At 32.2% G+C, this 23531-nt stretch overlaps 1 protein-coding gene across 3 annotated transcripts in view; it reads left to right on the top strand.

Moving 5' to 3' along the window:
• The window catches only part of LOC145287782 (monocarboxylate transporter 10-like), a 200581-nt gene that overhangs the window by 119184 nt on the left and 57866 nt on the right, over nucleotides 1–23531 (top strand). The window contains exons 4-5 of one of the 3 annotated variants that reach the window (XM_080135607.1): nucleotides 3643–3749; nucleotides 19173–19211. In XM_080135607.1, the coding sequence (XP_079991733.1) occupies nucleotides 3643–3749; nucleotides 19173–19211 (146 nt within the window). Of the gene's footprint in view, nucleotides 1–3642; nucleotides 3750–16011; nucleotides 19143–19172; nucleotides 19212–23531 lie in introns of those variants that run through there. The other 2 variants (XM_080135609.1, XM_080135608.1) reach the window with 2 other exon arrangements.

A 23531-nucleotide genomic window follows, 5' to 3' on the forward strand; every position in this document is an offset into this window, starting at 1 on the left:
TGACAAACAACCAATTAAGCAAAATTCCTTGAATTTTAATTTCTTAAGACTTTAAGCTTAACCTAAAGATCGTGTCAAGCTAACCTAATGGTTATCCTACTCAACTCCCTATGTTTAGGTTTTGATTTCGATCTCAGCTTGAGCATTTATTTTTACTTGAAGTGAAATGTTTAGAAAAACAATACTCGCTCGCATACGTCTGTTGTTTTTTTTTTTTTTTTTGTTTTTTTTTTAAAGTAATTTAATGTTTCGTTTAATACCTACAGTATTTCTGTTCATAATAACTATTTGTTAAATAAAAAAATCTGCATTAATTAAAATATAATATTTATGTGTATTTTACGACTGGGCAATGCCGGGTGGCATGCTAGTTTTCAATATATGCATAGATATGACTTTCTAAATAATTCATATTTCAACAATGCTTCTAACGCACCATGACAGTTCATTAAAATAACCTTTGTTTATGCTAAATTATGGGTCGAAGCAGAAAGGTCAAAAGAGGAAAGTTATAAAACAATGCCGTTAATAGCACACATACTTAGACATGCACATGCACTACAGCTGAAGTTATTTGAATGTCTACTATATCTCTTCATGAACTAGCTGTCCCTACTCTGTGTTGCCCGGAAGTCTTAGTTGAAAAAAAAATTGTTAAAGTGTAGCATAGGACTGCTGGAATATCTTGCTTATGATGGATTTAATTTCATAAATAATTTCTTCTCTTAATTGCATGTAAACAGACTGAAAAACTTGGCAGTAAAAATGGATGAAGTATAGAATAAAGACCCCGACTCAAACAGGACATATTTCAATCAACACCGTGTTATTTATAAACAAACATGCACAACCCGAGTTGTTTGTTTCATTCATTGATTTTAACTATTAAGGAAAGATTTGAAGGATAGTGGAGGGATATATGTAGGGTGAATTTTTTTTTCCGGGGTATAGAGCTTTACTTTTTTCCTTTTTTTAACAAAACTTCAATAAACGAACGCAGAAATGGCGTTTATCGAGTAATTTGTTTTAAAATCAGTTCATTCTCTATGATTATTCAATTTCATTTTTTAATGTAGGCTGCGTTTTTTTTTTTTTTTTTTTCCAATATTTATTGTATTTAATGTTTTTTTTTACAATATTTATTGTATTTACTGTATTTTTCCAATATTTATTGTATTTAATGTATTTTTACAATATTTATTGTATTTGATGTATTTTTCCAATATTTATTGTATTTAATGTATTTTTTACAATATTTATTGTTTTTAATGTATTTTTACAATATTTATTGTTTTTAATGTATTTTTACAATATTTATTGTATTTAATGTATTTTTACAATATTTATTGTATTTAATGTATTTTTACAATATTTATTGTATTTAATGTATTTTTTACAATATTTATTGTTTTTAATGTATTTTTTACAATATTTATTGTATTTAATGTATTTTTTACAATATTTATTGTATTTAATGTATTTTTTACAATATTTATTGTATTTAATGTATTTTTTACAATATTTGCTGCATAAAAAATTGCCTTGATCTAGCATTTCTCCTTAACTCACAAAAGACAAAGGTAAGCATCCAAAATTTTCATTTGAAAAAACATGCAGACATCGTGTCTACCTTGTTAAATTATTTCTTTTACGGAATTCATTCTCTACAATTAGGCAATTTATATTTAATTTAAATTTATAGAATAATGCAAATTTAAATTTTTACAAAATACAAAAAGTTTTGGTCTCCAAAGAAAGAATCACTCTAGTTTGACACAAATATTTAGATTATCTAATTTTATATTTAAATATTTTTAAAAACATTAACTTTAGCGACAAAAATATTTTTACTATGCAGACAATAAAAAGCTATTGGAAGCGTCATAACCATTTTATAAATCAATGATTGGTTGTAGATCTCAATTAGAAGAATTTCTCTGGTATGTAAGATACTCAGAAAATACCTTTTAGCTAAGTAAACAGAATATTTTTGTGAAAAAGAAAAATAAATTTGCATATTTGTTAAATCTTTCATCTGTTTATTAAGCCATTGCTGTCAAATTGTACTCCTCAAAAAGAAAAAACATTTCTAACTCTTACTGCTTAATAACCCAACAGATCTTCAAAGTACAGGTCTATGCATGGTTCAACGAGTGAATGAGGGGTGTGTTTATTTTTGTGTCAGTTGCACGCTAACTTCCATCATGTGTGGATTTGATGATTAAAAAAATTTATTAGCAAAGAAAAATTCTGGTGGTAAAAAGTTAATTTTGTAAATTAAAGTAAATATTTAATATTTGCTGCATAAAAATTGCCTAGATCTAGGATTTATTAACTCCCCAAAGACAAAGGTAAGCATCCAAAATTCTCATTTGAAAAAAAGCATGATCTGTGCGTTCGTTTATTAAAATGTTTTCTTATAATAAAGAACCCTCAATAAAAAAAATGCTCCCAACCAAAAATATACATTCTCTCCATTTTTGTTTAAGTAAATCTTTACTTTATATTAAAAATGTCAATGAATAAAACAAACAACTCTGCTGATCTACAGGTCTTAAGTTCTCAATATCAGCAGTTTCATTGTCATTAATTCTTTCCTGAGAATTATCTGCACAGAACATCGTGCTAAAATTGAATGCTTGCATGAAATAATCGAACAACACATTTTCTACATTTATTTATTTTTTTAGTGAAACAACAACTAAACAGTTATTTGTTTAGTGAAACAACAACTAAAGTTATTTGTTTAGTGAAACAACAACCAAACAGTTATTTGTTTAGTGAAACAACAACTAAACAGTTATTTGTTTAGTGAAACAACAACTAAACAGTTATTTGTTTAGTGAAACAACAACTAAACAGATGAGGATAATAATCCTCATCTGTTTAGTTGCTGTTTCACTACGTTTCAGCCAACTATTCCTCTGGCCTTCATCAGGTGGTAAACTGCGATGGGATAGGAATGATGATTCTCTTAACTGTATCTTCAGAAATTACTGCCTTCCATAGTTGTCGTCTTGCAATGTTTTTGGCCACCTGATGAAGGCCAGAGGAATAGTTGGCTGAAATGTTGTGAAACAACTAGTAGATGAGGATAATAGTCTGTAAATAAATAAAATAGATTCCAATAATAAAAATAATATAACATTCAGTATGGACCCGATGATGGAAGAGCAGAAAGAACAAAAAAAACAACTTGCATACATGAGACCAAAAATCCAACCTTGATCACTCTTTGGGGCCCATGGCGCAGTGAATAGACGTTGAATCTCTACGGTTCCAGGTGAGCATTGTCTGAAGATAGCGGGGTTAATGGTTTCAATCTTACCCGAAGCTGGCCAGAGGCTTAATTGGCCAAAAACGTGGTGAGACAACAACTATGGAAGGCAGTAATTACTTAGGATACAATTAAGACTCGGCATTCCTATCCCATCACAATTAACCACCTGATGAAGGTCAAAGGAATAGTTGGCTGAAACAACTAAATGAGGATAATAGTCTGCAAATAAAATGTATAAACTGCTCATCTCGAAAGGATTTCAATAATAAAAACGGAGTTAATTCTGTACATACAGAACTTTTTCAAAATTTCTATTTCTTTGATCTAATAATTTTTTTTTCAATTTTTGTGTCTCTTTTCAGGTCTGATGTATGATTATATGAAGACGTACAATATTGCCTTCCATGTTGCAGGGACGCCTCCAATTATTGGCTCTTTACTAATGTTTTTTATACCGAAAGTTACACAGGTAAGGCATTTTCTCTTGATTACTAATGAAGTTACCTTTTCGGTTAGCTGCATTTTGGTTCATTGTTGTTTGTTTGTTCGACCCAGTTTTCCTTATTTCAAAATTCTTCCTAGAATAAAAGATTTAGAACAGTTCATTATTTTATGAATCACTGAATTACATTTCTTTTGTATTAAAAATGTATGAGAATTTAGAAATTTTCAAGTTTTTAACATTGGATAAAAGTGAGATTTTCTTTCTCCATTTTTTTCTCCTTTTTTCCGAATTTGTTGTTTTTTCCGAATTTGTTCTTGTTTTTTTCCAAATATTATTTTTCTGAATCTTTTTTTTCCAAATTTTTTTTTTTGTTTTTCCGAATTTTTTCTGAGTTTTTTTTCCCCCTCCCGATTTTTTTTTCCTTTTTTTTTCCAATTTTTTTTTTTTTTTTCCAATTTTTTTTCCCAATTTTTTCTCCTTTTTTTCTTTTTGTGCTCTTTTCTCTTTTCCCCTTTTGTTCTAACACAATTAGATGATTAAAAGTCTGTCAAAAAAAATATCCAAAAAATAGAATAAAAAAAAAAAAAGTAAATTTATGTCAATGTTTTAATGTTCAATTCAGTTTATTATACTAATTCAGATTAATGTACTATCTTTCAAAGGTGAATTTAGGAAAAGAGGTGTAGTTTTATATAACTGAGGCATTACCTTCACTCCTGAGTGGCGGTGTATTAGTTTGTCATATATACTAGCAAATTGCATATATTTACTAGTAAATTTAACGTAGACTGATGACTAAATTTCAGACTAGATATTACAGTAAAAAACACAAAACCATTTTTTTTTTTTTTTTTTTTTTAGGGGGGGACTATAGTAAAGCATGGACGTTTTTGGGGAGGAAAACGGTTTTCTTTTTCTAGTCCGAAAAAGAAATAATCTGAAAAAGTAGAAATAATCATTTAATTTTGTATATTTTTTTTTACATTCTCTAAAATTTGTTTATCCTAGCAATTCGTGTTTCATTGTTTTAAATTAGACGCTTTTGTTATTCACTACAATTGTAATTGTTGCTCCTTTTATTTGGCACTAGTTTCAGATAGAGGCGTTTTTACTGTGTTTTTTCATGTCTCTTTCAATACAATCTATAGGATTTAAAATTCTATTAATAAAATCCCAAACAGACATGCAAATGGTAAGGATTGTTTTGTTAATCTGCAGTTTATTAATGACAAAAACATGCGTTTCAGTAACCATAGCATTAATCCTAATTCAGCATGTCAATTGAGAATGCTAGGACCAGGGTCAAGACCTTCAAATCAGCTTCACCTCAGTTGCTTGATGAGATGATTTCATCCATAAGAATATTATAAACTAGCGGGACCTGTGGAAATTCCACGGGGGTCTCATTCATACGTAATATATTGATGTTGGCATTCTGTAGATGTTCAGTGTAAATGGAGACGCTATGATATTATTGTAGCTCTTTTAAAACTACAAAAGTATTTATCTAAGCTAGCAGGGACACCTAGCATAGCCCAGTCGTAAAGTATGCTTAAATATATTTTAATCCTTGCCGATTTTGTATATATTATTATAGACTTAATGTTCTATTGATTTTATTTATTTTTTTTATTTTTTTATGATAAAGTTGCGATTTAAAAAAATGACTTGGGTGCATCAGCTTGAACCAAAACCAAAACTTATTAAAAAAAAAAAAAAAAAAAAAAGTGTGTGTGTATATATATATATATATACACACACATACATATGTAATATGAGTTTGTGTAATTCAGTAAATTTTCATATACCAATAGGTTGTAAGCCAAAAATGGTTGACTTAAGATTAAGCTACAAAATTATCACATTTCATAATTGAGCATTAATATACTGTGTGTGCAAAATCAAGACTTCAAGACAAGGTGTTGATATATAGTAGTGATTTAAAAAAAAAAAATAAATAAAATAAAAAAAAAATAAAAAATAAGTGAGTGCCACCAGTTAGAATCGAAACTAAACCTGTAGCTCTCCAGCTTTAGTCATTACCATCTAAGCCATCAACAGTTAAATATCAAAACTCTAAAAATGAATTCCATTCCTCACACTCGAGGTCACATATATATATATATATACTAGCCTGGGTGCCTAGCATTGCCCGGGTGTTTGGAGGTGTGTTGAGCAAAAGAAAAAGTGGTAGTAGGCAAGCAGGATTGAACCCGTACCGTGAAAGGAAAAGAATGTGAAAAAAAAAAATGTGACATCTTTGCTGTTGTGTCCATCACTAAACCGGAAGTGGCGAAGGTTTAAATAAAGGCTAGTCAATCGAAAAGTGGGGAGGTCCAATTGCACCCCCAAAAATAATTATTAAAAAAAAAAAAAAAATGAAAACTTCTACATAATCAAACTAATAAAAAAAACAACTTTTCAACTGCAGAAATAAGTAACAGGCACTATAGAAAATCCAATGAACAAACATCTAAGGCAATGGCAGAAATACTAGAGGAAGACCTCCAATCTATAGTGGAATGGGGACAAAAATGGTCATATTCAACATATTGGAATAGATACATCGAGATCATTGTCAAGGCTGCTGCAAAGGTGGGCTCTCTCTACCGTGCTAGAAAGTTAGTTATGCCTGAAAGTTTCCTGCACTTCTACAAGGCCACCATTCGCCCATGTATGGAGTGTTGCTGTCACACTTGGTCTGGTGCATCTGCTACTAGTCTCTCGCTCATGGACAGGGTTCAAAAGAGTCTCCAACCTAATAGGTCCTGAACTGTCACCTAAGCTTCAACCTCTGTCCCATCGAAATGTTTTAATGGTAGATGCTCCGACAAACTACAAGCTCTTGTACCCCCTCGATGTAAATACCCCAATAAACCTGACACGCAGCAAAGTCCCACCCCTACACAGTAGAGATCCCTAGATGTAAGAAAGCCTTCTACTCTAATAGTTTCTTCTCCAGAACTGCTGGACTTTGTAATTTCCTTCCAGTTTCCTGCTTCCCCAACTGTACTGACATGCAGAAGTTCAAGTGTAATGTGAACAGACATCTTGCTGCTCAACTCCATATATAGTTACCTTGCAACTCCTAGCTCTGATAATAGCCCCCTACATCAAAGTGGCACTGTGCCTTGTTTGGGGTGAAAATGTAATTAAAAAAAAAAAGTAGAAAAAGTAATTCAGTTGTTTCTGAAATTTTGACATATGGAATCATAATTCATATTATTTTGACTATTCAGACGATTGCTCTGTTTTTTGTACAGTTCAGTTGATGTGACCTCCAACCTTCTTCAGGTGTATCTTGTCGAACTCTGGAATCTGCAGAGAATTTTGAATGGGACTCTTTGCTTAATCCACGGCGGTAGCATTCTCTTATTTCCTCATAACAGGGTGGCAGTTCTAAATGATTTTCAATTCTATTCTGAGTATAACCCACACTCTTCAACCTCCAGAAGAGTGTTATTTAGCAGTTGATTTTAGAGTATTTTATCCGTTACAGACACATTTCTAATATAAATTTTGGTAACTTTTGTTTTTTAGATGTGCAATCTTACTACTTATCACTAAAAATCACAACAGATTACTAATTATATACTCACACACACACACAATACTAGCTGTACATACCTGGTAAAAAACAAAATAAGTTACGATTTTCCTGAAAGTTGACCATACTTTGAATTTTCTTTGGAAGCATAAGACTCATCTTTATCCATGAAATTCAAACAGGAAAATAAAATTTTGTAGTTTTGGCAGAGGAGTTTGTGTAACGAAGCCGGGCGACACCGGATAACCTTGCTTCCTAGGTTGAGGGTGAGTGGGATGGAGCTGGGCGAGAGGTCTCAGTCCCATCTCGTGAGAAACCAACGAATTGTCATCGGGTGACAAGTAAATTATTTGGAGTTCAAAAGGGCCAGATTAAAGATAAGCCAGATGTCGGGTTGGCGAGGAAAACGCAAGGAGGTCTGGGAAGGGTCGACGAGTAAAGCCGACGATCCGAGTGTAAATGATAACCTGATTCACTTAAACCAACAAGTTGGAGGTGATGAGAGAGAAAGAACAAACCCCGAAAACAATTGAATTAGTCATTCTAATTTTAAGGGAACAAATTGGTTAAATGCCTAGACAGATAACTAATTCTCGGAATTGAATCGAGAGGGGGTCGGTTGGGAAGGAGAGAGAGAGAGAGAGAGAAAGAATTATGATTACCCGTCGAATAGAGAGATTGGGTCGACTACAGAAGGAAGGGGAGGATGACGTTTAATAAAACTACTGCGGAAAGAGACGACAAGAGAGAATCGGGCAGTCGGTCGAACAGAGAAGTTGGGAAGCCACGCGTGCCGCCAGCCTCTTCTAATTGAGACGAAGAGAACTAACAAGACCGCCACTTAGAGTTTTTGTTTAAATACACTGTGGGGGTTGCATTCCAAGCCTGACGAAAGTATAAGTGACGAGCCGAGCCTTAATGTATACCGAATCACTAAATGAACAGCCTAAAACTATCCTCATCGTTGTTGATTGTTTCCATTTATACTTGTGAAGACTGCCCTTCGATTTCAGCATAACCAAACTTGACTTTCCAGCCGTCGCAGACAGAGAGAGACGGCCACCGACGAGAAGACGATCACGACAGAAATTACCAAGAATTCCCGATTGGGCGTTACAACACTAGACGGCCAGATACCAACGTCCAATTCGGAGAGACTTAGTAGCAGAGGGAGAGAGACAGATGCTTGTGCGGGGTCCGAGGCTCGAAGGAGCGAAAATATAGCCAACCGTCCTTAGGGTTAGTGCGTGTCGTTTTTCACTGTGCGCGCGCGACCCCTGCGAGGGAGAAAGGGTTATATTTGGTAGAGTCTGCAAAAGTCAACTCTTTCAACTTTGACCTCTTGGCAGCCAAATTTTCGCCCAAAAACTGATTAAAAAGCTTGCTGCATGTCTGAATACCCTTTATGTAAAATTTCATATGTTTAGACCCAAAATTGGCTCAATAGTTTGCTAGAGACTGCAAAGGTCAAATCTTTTCAACTTTGACCCCAATTTTGACATTTTAACATTTGTTTTGGGCTCAAATCAGTTTGATCTTTGTCCAAGTAACCTATATTTAAAATTTCAAGTGCATAGACCCAAAATTGGCGAGGAGTTTGGTAGAGTTTTCAAAGGGCAAATCGTTGAACTTTGACCCCTTGATAGCCAAATCTCTGGCCGAAAACCAATTAAAACGATTTTCCCCAAATCTCAATACCCCTTATGTCAAATCTCGAGTCTGTAGACTGAAAATTGACAGTAGTTTGGTAGGGAAATGTATGCACACACACACACAGACAATTTCACTTTTATAGATATAGATTTCTAAATAGAATACTTAAAACAATTTTATTACTAATTTCCATTAAAAATTTAGAGCTTATTCAAACAGGTTTTAAACTTTTTTAACTGACAAAAATAAGTATGCAAATGAAATGATGTCTTGAATGTTGATTCCTTTTGAATAAATAGTGTATATAGAAATCATGCAGGAATAAAAGTGTATAAAAGTCCATTTTCAGTATTAAATTCTATTTATGAAACGGTGTACCTTTTGTATATACTAACCAAATTGTGAACAGACAGGAATATGACTTTATTATAATAAATACACATATTAGATTGGTGCAAAAATATCGTTTTTTGACGTTCAACTAATATATATATATATATATATATATACACTAGCATTTCAGCCCGGCGTTGCCCGGGTGTTTGGAGGTGTTCGTTGAGCAAAAAAAAAAAAAAAAGTGGTCAATTTTTTTTAACTTTGACCCCTATTATGACCCCTTAACATTTATTGTTTTGGGCTCAAATCAAATTATTAAGTTAGATCCATGTCCTAGGAATCTATATCTAAAATTTCAAGTGTTTAGACTCAAAATTGGCGGAGTTTGGTAAAGTTCTCAAAGGTCAAATCTTTGAACTTTGGCCCCTTAACAGCCAAATTTCTGGCTGAAAACGAATTACAAAGATTTTCCCAAATCTCAGTACCCTGTATATCAAATTTCGAGTCTATAGACTGAAAATTGACAGTTATTGCATAGGGAAATGTACACACTCAGACACTTTCACTTATATATATATATATATATATATATATATATATATATATATATAACAGCATTATTTTTGCACCAACCTAATATATATATTTGACAGTTTGATAAGGTCCAAAATGTTATGAAAATAACACTCAAGATGAGAACAGAAGTCTGAATAATCCAAATACAAATAAATTGCATATGTAAAACCTTTTAAAGTAAACCGAACAGCCTCAGTGTTTCGTATTTTCTTATATTCTCTATAATCTGTTTGCCTTGGCAATTCGTGCTTATTTCCAGTTTGTTTTAATGTGCACTCTTTTGTTAGTAACTATAGTTGTAATTGTCACCCCTTTTTATGCATCTTCATAAAAACAATTGGCTCTAAAAAAAACATCACAATCTTTTTAAGTGGGAGAATAAGATCTGCATGGATTATTAGGATGTTATTCTCACAACGTTTCAGTAAATGTAATTGCTGACCTTAAGTGGTTGATTGACTGATTTTTTGTTTTACGGCATATCAACCTTTTTCAGGTTATTTAATGCCGAATCCAGTGATTTTTAAAGAAAATTTTTTAATAGAATGTTTTTTTTTAAGTCGATTTCTATTTAAGCCATAGTTGGGACCCTAACAGGTACTCCCACTCCGGGTCAGAGTGGACCTGGGAGCAATGGCAATTAAGGGGTGGCTCCAAACTCCCCAAAGCCTGGAAGCTGGGGCTTCACCATCGGATATAGTTTAAGGTCAGGTCCTGGATATGACCTTAAAGTTGTTGAACTCTTGAACACATCTAAAGCCTAACTAGGTTTAAGAATTATTAGTACATATATATATATTTTTATAATTATAAATTATTATAGATAACTAGCAGGCCGCCCAGCATTGCCCGGTCATAAAATATATTTAAATATGATATTTTGATTAATGCAGATTTTGTATTTATAATATTATATTGAACCTAATATGTAGTAATGATTTAAAAAGTTAAAAAAAAAAAAAAAATATATAATAATGACGTATGATATTTTGATTAATGCAGCTCGTATGCCACCCACCCACCACCAGAAATCGAATCCATACGATTTACTTTTTCCTTTTGACGTTAATGCCTGAGCTATGGAGACATGTTTGTTGCAAGGCTAGAATTTAAAACATGAACCAATAGCTATTACGTTACGCATGCATATTTCTAATGCCATCATTTGACCTTCACCTGGCAAATTCAAATGTTTTAATTTTCACACTTTTGCACTGCTTTTCCTTGGTTAAAACCCAAATATCAAGTTTTGCATGAGTTTGAATACCATATACATTAAGTTTCATGTCTGTAGACCAAAAACTGACAGGAGTTTAGTAAGCAAAATTTTTAAAGCAAATATATATATATATATATATATATATATATATATGTATATATAAAGAGTTTTGTGTTTACTATAATCTTTTTTATGCAAATATAAATGATGTAGAATATCTGCATGAATATAATTACACATAATAGTTAACTAAAGAGGATCATCCTATAAGAAAACTGAAAACTTATAGGAAATTTAATTTAAATGAATGTTTAAAAGAATATGCAAATTAGCTAGATCTTTTGCAGATGAATGCAATTCCATGACTTATATTTAAAAAAATGTTGTATTTAATTTTGAAGTAAATAGAAAAGAGGTTTTTAATATGAATATTAATACACAAAAAAAAAACAAATTTATAGATGTGTGTGCATATAACTAGGTAGTTATAACTGGTATAAAAATAATATACATGTAGTAATATCCTATCCTGCCTTGATTGTTTAAAACCAGCTTCGAAACTTCTTCCTTGCAAACTAACCCTAACCCTTTCCCACAGAAGAGACTCTACAAACCTGTCTGTGCTCTCTATTTGTGCCTAAATCTAAATGCAGATATCATGAACAAAGCTTCTTTCCTAGAACTGCCAGCCTGTGGAACATTTCTGCTTCTCAGTTGATTACAATATCGTAGCCTTCAAGTCCAATGTAAACAAGTTCTTGTTGAGCCATCCCCTTAATCTAATTTCTACCCAATCCACACCATTAACGATTGCTACACTACCACCTTACATTCATTAACTCTTATCCTTGAGTGGCCTTTGGGACCTGATAAGTGGTTACTCCTTTTTGAAAACAAAAAAAAGTGAAGCATGGTGGTCTCCCGTGAGTGCACAGTGAACAAGGCATAAAAAAATGACTTAGCATTTGCTCCCCCTTCCTTTAGCCCCAGAAGTCCCCAGGGGACATCAAATCCTGGTGAAAATGAACAAACGGTGCAGTTTTAAGCCTTAACATATGTAAATTTGAGTTCTGCACCATGCAAAAACAGAAATGACTAAGTCCATCATTTCCCCCCCCCCCCATTTAGCCCAAAAGTCCCCAAGGTTTTAACATTTAAATTTGAGTTCAGCACCATGCAAAACTGCTAAAGAGACATACACAGAAAATTTTGAACAAATATGGTAAAATATTTCCAAAAATGGAGTGGTTTTATTTGATCTAAAAGAACCCCTGGGGCACATCCAACAGTTATCGCAAAGTATAGACAAACAAAATTATATAGAAATCAGTTAGTTACAACTTTTCAGAAAGTTTTATAAAAATCCAAGGCATCAATTTTTTTTTTTTTTTTTTTTTTTACTAAGCACAAAAGTGTCAATTTTAGTCATTTTAACACAAAGGGGGGGGGGGGAGTTTTCCGGAAAATCGGTTCTGTTACTTTTTAATCATGTTTAATGTTTCTGCAAAATTTACAGGTCCACCACCCCTTTTGTTAGGGACAAAAAAAAAATGTAATTAAGTGATATACAATGATAAATAGTAAGCTAAAAAAAAATAGGTTTAAGAATCCTAAAAGTCATACTTAGATTGTTTGCAAGGACCAGTGGAGCAATGGATAAAAGTGCTAAGTAATCATTTCTAAGTTGACAATCTTCTGAGGGGTCAAAGATTAAATTCCCAGTGCAATAACTTAAAAAGGGATGATATGCCGTAAAACAAAACAACCAACTGACAAAAATGCATTTAACAGAGTAGCATGGACTATAGGCAAGTTTGATAAAAAAAACAAACAAGAAAATAATCATCCATAAGAATATCACTGTGTGATGTGTAAAACATTGCCTCTCAAAAGTGAATAACTGTTTGTGCATGATAAAGAGCTTCTTTAAATCCTTCTTAAAACTACCCTGTTAATATGTATGGAAATAGAGAAAACAGCTGATCTCGAGGAGTAAACCTTGATCACAAATCCTTCTATTCCATCTGTTGCAGTAATTCTGGTTCTACTTATAAACTGATGATCTGGTTCTGTGAACATCATAACTTTGCAGATGATCATATATTTGACAACGAGAAAGCATAAGCATAATTATCTGCTTGGCTGTATGCCCTTTTGCATAGAACACTGTCACTTTTCCGTTCGATGTTATCAATGATGGTTCATATTCCCAGATGTTCAACGACCTGTGAAGTTGCATTTCTTTGTAAATCTTCCAATGTAAGTATGTGGCGGGCAGTGTAATGATCCTCGGCTAGAACGATCTTGCATCCAGACATTAGGTGGCGCTGACTTTCAACAGCCGTGTCACAGAATCTGCATTGGTAACATTTTTAAAGATCAAACATTTTCTTAAATTCATTTGCGAGTAAGCCTGAATCTTGTGAAGTAATAATTAGTCATTCATCAACTAGAAATTCACTGAATTTGAATTTTGAAAAAAATATCCACACACTTAATATGAATGTGGCAATTCCCTAGTGTGATTTCTCATATGTTTAACTAACTTTGAATTTTCCAGTTAAAAATGTGGCCTTTTCCCTTTTTTTTTATTTTCTTCCTTTGAGTATGGGGCAGATAATAATAATAAAGATAATAATAATAGTAAAGCTAATAATAGTTGAAGTACTATGAATTATATATGTAGATCTAGCGTACCGCGTATATATTCTCAGCACTATAAATTATATTAAGGTTTAACAAGATGCATCTATAATAGAAATCTCACCTGTCTGTTTAAATGTATGTTTGTATGTCTGCCTAAAACTTTCGATAGAGGCGACGGATTTTCACGAGATCAGTACTGTTTTGAAGCTTGACCCTTCGGATGACAAATATTAAAAAATTGACTGGAAACATTAATTCCTTCACCCTCACCTGTGCACTTTTCTACAAGGAGGGGGTCGCTTTTTTCGCCGATATTTTCGAAAATTATCCCCTCTTTTCGATTGACTAGCTTTAATTTAAACTTTCGCCACTTCTGGTTCGATGATGGACGCAACGGCAAAGACATCATTTTTTTTTTTTTCACATTCTTTTCCTCTTTCGCAGTACAGGTTCGAGCCTGCCTGTCTACTACCACTTTTTTTTTTTGTTTTTTTTTTTGCTCAGCACACACCTCCAAACACCCGGGCAACGCCGGGCACCCAGGCTGGTATATAATAATAAACCTTAAGAACAAAACAAATCTCTTGCCATCCATTGAAGGATTATGCAAGATAAAGAAAATATCTGAGTTTCTGTGTCTAGTAAAGAGCACATCCTTCTCAAGGTTACTCTGTTAATATGCATGAAAATAGACAGAACACAGCTGATCTAGAGGAGTAGACCTTAAACACAAATTCTGCTATTCACTGTGTAGCAGTAGTTTCAGTTACACTCCTCTACAGGCTGATGATCTGCCTCTGGAGAAAAGGGCTGCTAAGGGGTCAAAAATGAAAAATTTGTATGTGGGAGGTATAGGATTTTTATCTGTTTGCTATTTCACAAATCGTGAATAGTTCACATTACATATTACTCCTGTTAATAGTAATTGAAAACACCTCTACAAGATTGTGTCAAGCTGGTGTAATGGTTATTATACTTGACTAATTGTCTTTAGGTTTGGGTTTCGATCTCAGCTCTACTTTTCTTTTTTGTTAAACAGTTTAGAAAAAATAATACTCGCATGCACATGTTCACTTAAATGTATGAATTAAAATATAAAATTTATGTGTATTTTATGACCGGGCAATGCCAGGCTGCCTGCTAGTTATCCTATAAAGTCGGGTAAATCTTTGAATTTAATTTTGCTTGAATATAATAGTGTTATCTACTAAAGACATTTTGGTAATAAATTAGAAAAGTTTTTATTTATTTATTTATCTTTTTTTAACTGTTATGTTAAGAATAGATCTGTGCTTGTTATTAATTTCATCGTTAAACGCGTAGATTGAATGGACGTATTTTAATTCATTAGTGTTAAAAAAAATAGTGTTGCATGATCACCTGGCCTGTTATAAAGATGCCCTTGGTTTGTAGATATTTAAAAATATTTGATTTGCCTATTAGCGCCCATGGACTTTTTTTTTTCTTTTCTTTTTCTTTTTTTTCTTTTTCTTTTAAGGACCTGAAGGATAATCACCCATATTTCTAACATCTGTATTTTTCAAAGATAGCCATAGTTAGTCAAAAATTTTAATGCCTTACAAATATTAAACCTATTGTCTATTAGCAACACTGATGTTTTCAGTATACTGTGAAAATCTAGTTAAAAAATATAAAATCAGTTTTGATAAACAGTTCTTATAACAAACCCACATTTTTATATATAATATAAACGAATGATCTAATTATTGTATAAAGTCAAAATCTTGAAAGTAATTTTGCTCAAATATCTATATTTCTTTTATGTTTGTCTGTCTGTCCATTCTGCTTTTTTCTTGGAAACTACTGGGTCGATATGGCTTAAATTCTGTATGGACTTTTGATACGGTGCAGCCAACTAAATATAATATTCATTCGATGCACAGTTAGGAATTAATAGGGATTAGTATGTAATGCAAAAATAAGCACAAATTAAATATTTAACCACCAGTTTGGCAGAAAGCACTTATTTTAACTCAATGGGCTATAACTTTAGTCCATTTTTTAATGGATTAACAAGTCTAGTAATATTGTATTTACAAAAGATTTTTGGTAAAGGAAAAAAAATTGAATATTAATATGGGTTTACTGAATTTCCTAAATGTAAAAAGAAAAAATTGTAAAAATAACTGCCAGACTTTTTCAGAATATGACAATATGGTTTAATAAAATCTTTAACAAAATTTTGCATAACCCCAAAAATGTTAATTCTTCACTTTTGGCCTCGTTTCAAGCATACAAAATTTCCTGAATGGATAATATGGATTCTTTGATTGGTTCTTTTTATTCAGGATGCTTCAGAATATGCACCGGTCTAAGAAAGAAATGGTAATGTACATCTGCCAAGGGAATTACTGAAAAAAAGATTCTAATCAAAAGAATTTTTCAGTGCCAAATAATCCACTGATAAACTAACCGAAACTTTTGTTTCACCGTTTTGTTAACCAGATTTCTTCAGAGGAAGCGAAAACTCTGACTAAAAATGGCTTATTATTAATTCAAACAATTAATCCAAAAGTTTCCGTTTGACGATCACTTTAAAAACAAATGATCTTAAATATTTAACCGTTTTTTTTTTCTTTTTTTAATCTTTTCAAAATCGTTTATCGCCTTTGTTTCCATTTTACTGACGTGCAAAACAAAAAAAAACAAAAATCAATAATTTGCTCGGGAGATGATTTCCAGAGGAGTTTATAAGCAAATCCTCGCATTCTGATGTTGGGGTGATTAATCGGAATCGGAAAAATCAGAAGATTTGTGGGTATTCGAATCAGAAAAATTGATGCCTATTTTCTGATGCTAAAACGATTGTCTTTTTATTTATTTTTTTTATTTGATTTTGTTTAAAGTAAAATCTTCAACTGTTGCTAATGATTTAAAATAATAAATGTTTATTGATTTAAAATAATAAATGTTTATTGATTTAAAATAATAAATGTTTATTGATTTAAAATAATAAATGTTTATTGATTTAAAGTCACCAATGAAGCTAAAATCGATAGATCTTCCCCCACAAGTGTATTTTTACGTTTCGGAAAATATGTGCACATTTAACATGTGTTTTTCTCTGGCGATCGGAGGAAAAATACAGCTAGTTAAATATTTAGATATTTATAAAGAATTGGAATTGGTAATTGTATCAGAATCGGGAATTTAGCACAGAATCAGTTTTGGAATTGTCCCCTCGCTAATTCTGACATATGTATTATCGGCTACACTGATGACGTCCCATGTCAGAAAACCTTCTACAACTTCTGGAGCTTTTGTAGCCACATAATTCAAATTGTGCCTGAAATCCAGTTGTTGAGATTAGCTGATAATTTCTTAAAGATATCACTCCGACCACTGATAGCAACTCATGGTCATGGGTGGATGTGGTTTATCATTACTTTGCTAATGTTTTTAATTCTAATCCATAAAAAAGGCTTACAGTGGGTATGAACGATGAACTTTGTAACTAGTTGAAATCCTTCATTCTCAATTAAAGAAGGCTGATAGCCATTAGTCGCGTGCTCTCGTGTAATGAATGAATGCGTGAATGTAGGATTGACATGAACTTCTTAAAGATAAACTAAAATGACCGAAAAATGGGCTGAAATGACTTAAATAAATAAAAAGTAAATGACTTAGAATGACTTTAATGAACTTTGATGAAGGGGAAGATGAATTGAATGACCTTAAGAATGACTTGAATGCTTAAAAAATAACTGGAATCCTTCAAAAACAACTAGAAAAATGTATGAATAATTAGCAACAAACGTACGTCTGGTGTATAAAGAAAACACTTTCGACAGTTATATGGGCTTGTTTACTTCGCCTGTAATTAAAAACAAAAAAGGTACATTTTATGTTGATCATACATAATTTTTTTGAAAAGTAGTCACAGTTCTAGAACCGCATTCTTTACCATATGTCACCTGTTTTACCACGAAGATCCGTTCTTGGTACCTTTCCGTTTATGTATAATAGCAACATGTGAATAACAATTTAAAGAATGATTAAGGCTTTACCCGCTCCATTAGTTTGGGAGCAGAATCTGCTCCCACTCCTAAAAAAAAAAAAAAAAAAAAAAAAAATGGGGTAAGGGGAGACGAGGAAAAAATGTAAAGAAAAAAAATTAGCAAAAGTTGAGCATCTGATATATAAAGAAAACACCTTCGATAGCTACATGGGTTAATTTACTTTGCCTGTAAATGAAAAAAGGGGAGAAAATTTTCTGTTCACATGTAAATTTTTAAAAAGGTACGAAATATCATCTGTTGTATGAAGAACCTCTGTTCTAAGCCAGCCCCCCCCACACACACACACACCTCATTCTGTTTTTACAATGGTAGCCAGCTTAAAATTAAAAAATATTTCTCCAGAAAAATCAAGAAGCATATTGGTAATGCAGGTGATGATAATCCTTAAATTTTTTTTTTTAAGGTGGTGGAGGGGGGGCATATTTTCTTTTTTAAATTCTTGATTAAAAGAATATTCAGAATTGTATTTATTTTTACCTTAGATTGGAATGCTTTAAAGTGCATCCAGGGCAGTTTAGTAATACAACATAATCATGTTGACAAACTGGTTATTAGTTTACTGAAGTTAAGCAACGTTGAGCCTGGTCAGTACAAGATGGGTGGCCATTTGGAAATACCAGGCGCTGTATGTAGGCCATCGAAACCCTCCTACAAAAAACCTAACATTGTCAACTCCTCTGACAGGGCTATACATGCAACTGTGGACCACCTAAGATGAATGCCGCTTCAGTATAATAGAGCAGTTTGGTCCAGCACAAATTTTATTTAACCCATAGATGGGATCCTGAAAAGTAATAACGACCTCAGGTCAGAATGGACCCGAGAATAAAAGTAACTGAGAGAGTAACTTTATACTACTCAAAGCCCCAAAATTGGGGTGTTGCCACTGGATGCACTTTAAAACTGTTTTTTTTTTTATTTTTGTTTTTTTTTTATTTTATAATTATATTCTTTTGAGACAGATGAATGTTTCCAAATGTCTGATTGATCACGTGTAGAAATTGGTCTCTTTTTTATTCTTTTTTCTTTTTATTCTTCAGGATTTAAAGAATTTTACAAAGGAAAATTTGCAACATAAAAAAAACAAATAAAAAAAAACTTTAATTTAAATTTAATTTGCTAACACTTTGAATCTGAGAGTAATAACAAAGAGTAAATTGGTTAATCATCACATGTTAAGACCATTGTTGGATTTTATTTGTATATTTTTTTCAGACAGGTATTGCATGGATTAATTTCTACAAACTGTTCATTGTTTAACCAACTTTAGAAATTGATCTAATTTTTTATTTGGGGGGGGGGTGTTTTGTTTTTCTTTTTTTCAGGATTCAAGAATCTTACAAAGAAAAAAAAATTGCGAATTCTTAAAAAAAAAAAAAATTGCATTTAATTTAATATTTTTCTACTATTTCCTTCTGCGCATGGAATAGCATCAACCAGCCCCTCCAGACTTGGATATTCTTGTGGAAGTATGTAACTTTGCACTACTGCATCGTATTACTTATTCAATAGAACCTCCAAGAAGTTGCATCCCTTGCATGCTGTCTATACTCATCCCTTTTTTTTAATTTTTTCAATTTTTAACAGATTTTGTTTCATTCCTTTGAGAAACAAACTGGATTTGGCTGTGCATTTTTATTTTTGTAGAATTAGCTTGAAGTTATTTCTATACAAACACCCAGCTTTCAAAAACTAAAGCACCTTTTTTTATTCACCTCCTGTAAAATCTAAAAAATTGTTTTGTCCTTTTTGAAGCGATTTGTGTGCGTGTGTGTGTGTGTGTGTGTGTGTGTAACTTTTCAATGGTACAAAAACTATACAATGCTTTTAAAATAATATACAGAAAAACCCTAGGGGCTCCTTTCACCAACAAACTCATTGGAAATTAATCGTTGGTTTATCACAGAAATGCAAAATAAAAAAAAAAAGTTAAATTGTCACACAAGGGCAAATACTTGTGACAATTTAATTGTTTGCTTTTTTTTTTTGTTTTTGTTTTTGTGTCTCTGATATGCCAACGATTTCTGTATGTATATGTATGCTGCTAACAAGCCCAGTCATAACATATGCTTGAATATGATATTTTAATTTCTACAGATTTCATATTATTGAGCAAATTCTCTGCTGGTTATTATGTTCTATTTAATATATATAATAGTGATTTTTAAAAATTATACATAAAAAAAAAACAATGACTTGGGTTCCATTAGCTAGAATTGAAACCAAAACATAGCTCTCCAGCCTTATTCGTTACCCTTGGAGCCATGTCTATATACAAATTATTTTTAAAAAATAACGTTGTTTAATCTGAATATATATATTTGTGTATGCATAGAAAAGCACTTCAAGTTGACTTATGCCTACCAAGTTCCAATTTTTCAATTTTTACTCTTTATTAGATATTTTTACCGGCTAAAACTAGATATTTTATATCGGCAGTTTGGTAAACCGTTCCTTACACACAAACAAGATCATAATATATATATATATGAAATCAAAGATGCAATGTTTACCTGATATAAGCAATGGTAAACTTCAATCAAATATACAAACCAATATTTAAATATAGATATTTAAATCCCAACCAAATGAAGAAAAAAGCTCAATGCACACACAATAGAAAGTAGAGCTTATAAGAGAAAAGAAATTAAAACTAAGTTGAAATTTACAATTAAATTTATTGTTCAAGTAAATACTCTAAAAAAAAAAAAATAATTTCAATTTTTGTTTTTTGAGTATTCAGGCGAATAATAAATTTAATTGTAAATTTTAACTTAGTTTTAATTTCTTTTCTCTTATATGACTTCATAACTGGGTTTGAGTCTCAAGCAGTGATTATTGCAAAAGCGCGAAACGCTAGTCTGTAAATATAAAAATTATTATGTATAATAATAATATATATTTGTCTATAAGATTCACTCCTAAACTAATTAACCAAACATCATTAATTTCGGAACAAAGCTGCTAGGCTTAAAGGTGGGTAATATGGATTATATTTAGTTTAATATAGATTTATACAAAGAGGGCATGAAAGCCGTTCATGAAAGTCGGGTACCTCTGATTTTGTGTAATTTTAACAACTAAGACATCAGTCAATAAATATTTCCTCAATTTCAGTTTCATTAGAGTATTGCAAAAGATTGGTGGGTGGGGAGCATCACATAGGCGCAATCTCCTATTTTAAAATTCAAATATTTCAGATTTGCATCGGATTTAATCCAGTTATTAAAACCAATAAGTAAGATTCCCTGAATTTTACTTTAGACTCCTTAGATTTTAGACATTTTCTAGAATAAAAAAAAAACTCAAATCATGTAAGTAGTTTTGATCAAAATTAGAAAAGGATTCTAGATATACAGTTTAGTAGCATTTTATATCTTAATTTTAATCTTCGTAAGAGAAGAGATATAAAAGTGGTTCAAAACTTCTTTTTGGGGAATCAATTTTACTCGTCCTGAGACAGGTATTCGTCTTTTTTTTTTCTTTTTTTTTTTTACTAGCAGGATGCCTCGCCTATCCAGTTCTAAAACATGATTGAATATATTTTAATTCATGCAGATTTCATATTTATTACTACAGAGCCAATTCTATTACATATTTTATATTGTACCTAATATTAATTACTGAATTTAAGTTTAAAAATGACTTGGGTTCCATCAGCTAGAATTGAAACCAAAACATTAAGTGCCCCAGATGCGTTCCCTACCTAATGATAGGTAAGAAAGATTTAAAATTAAACTACTTGAAGCTATGAATGAATTTGTGCATGTACAAAAGTAATGTTGGCAAGTTGAAATGAACTTTTTGCATTTCAACTTGAAAAGTCTTTGAATTTGGCCTTTTGCCTTAAAAAGGCCTTATTGCTATTATTTCCTTGAAAAATCCTTGAAAATATGGAAAATGTCTTTAAAATTTCTTGAAAAGATTTTGAAAATTTGTATTCTTTGTCCAGTAAAACTTTGGGTCGAAATATTAAAAATAAAATCGAAATAAATGCAATTAAATTATTTTTTAAGTATTAATAACAATACCAGATTACAGAGTTTGATAAAATACACCAGAAGAAGGTTGGAGGTTACATCGACTGAAACGTGAAAATGACACTCAAGATGAGAACAGTAGTCTGAAGAATCCAAATAAAGCGAATAATCAAATCCCCATCTGAAAAGTCCAAAACAATTTCCTGTGCAATTCTAGAGTAGATCCCTCTTCACCGCCGATCCCAACGCTTGTGTGTGCCATGGTTTTCTATTTAAAGTATAAGTTCTGTGTAGGTTATCAGAAATAATAATTTATATTTGAAAAATTAAATTACCAATGTAATTGTGATTTAAATATTTTAATAATATATCCAGATAAACTGAATGCAAACACTGGTGAAGCATAACGTTTTAAATAGTTTATCGAATAAATGGTAAAAATTTTCATTGAAATTGGAAAATTCTAGGATTTCTCAAAAATCTTTATTTTCCAAAGCTTCAAGTAGTTTCTGTTCACAATTTGCATAATGCTTCTGTTCAGTTTCTAGAGACGATGGATACAAGGAGACAATTGTGAGACAAGGGTTGCGCAATCCCTAACCACACCTCTCCTGAATCGGCACTGCTCGACTGCTCGAGTCCATTGGCTAGGGGAAGTGCTAGAGTACTGGAAACAATGCAGAGATAAGCAGAGAGCACATACAGCACCTGGAATTCTCAAATGGTTACCCATTTTAGAACTGACCAGGCTCAGCATTGCTTAACTTCAGTGATCTAATGGGAACTGGTGTGTTGACGTAAATTATGCCATGTATACAATTTGTATACATTATAAAAATAACACAAATAGAGGAATTGTGTCCTAAACTTGTGTGCGTGTGTTGGAGTCCTGTCACTAGTGTCTACATCTGAGCTAAGTCTCCCAACTCTCAAGTTCAGAATCTCGGCTAAGACTAACTCCATTGTTCGATTCTTCTTGCCATCTGATCCATCTCTGTCAAACTCTGACCAGAAATCCTAGGTGCCTAGTGTTACCAGAAACTTGATACTTTCTTCCGAATTTTTTTATCTTGACCATTCCCTCTCAACTAACTGATCGTGGCATCACTTCATCTGTACAACACAATGGATTTATTGCTTTCATATTGTCATTCATTTCCTAGCTAATCTCTCCCTGTGGTTCTGGCTTGAGTGAGGTGGGGAGAGAATCTGTAATATCACAGGATGATAATTAGAACTATTCGTATGACTACTGTTCTCATCTTGGTTGTTATTTTCACGTTTCAGCCGATGTACCTTCCGATCTTCAGGTGCATTTTTTTCAAACTCTACAGAATTTCAAACTGAACCCTTTATCTAATCTACGAAGGTAGAGTTTTCTTGTTCTATCAGCCATGAACTCGTAGAAGTCTTGAGTAATTTTTATTTTATTCTTGATATCATCGCCTGTAGTGAGGATTGAACCTTTAATTTCCGGAAGTACTATGATTTCGAACTAATCGTCACTCAACACCTTTATCAGTTGTGTCATGGGTTGCATTTGGCATAAAGATACCAGAGTTCAAAAAGATGCACCTAAAGAAAGTTGAAAGTCACATCGGCTGAAACGTTGTGAAATTAAGACTAGTAGTCTGACTTGTAGTTCAGGTGTTTTATTTGCAATGTTTTGCTTGTATTTAGAATGTGATTGTTGGTCATTTGTGTATGCTGACGTCTCGGTGCTTATTTCAAAATTATTAAACACTTTTCCTTTTTATTTATGTCATTAATTTATGTCCTCCTCTTTCTTGCTGCTGCTACTATTTCATC

Source organism: Euprymna scolopes, chromosome 11 (assembly GCF_053919585.1).
Source record: "Euprymna scolopes isolate OS-2025 chromosome 11, ASM5391958v1, whole genome shotgun sequence".
NCBI classification, from domain to species: Eukaryota; Metazoa; Mollusca; class Cephalopoda; order Sepiida; family Sepiolidae; genus Euprymna; species Euprymna scolopes.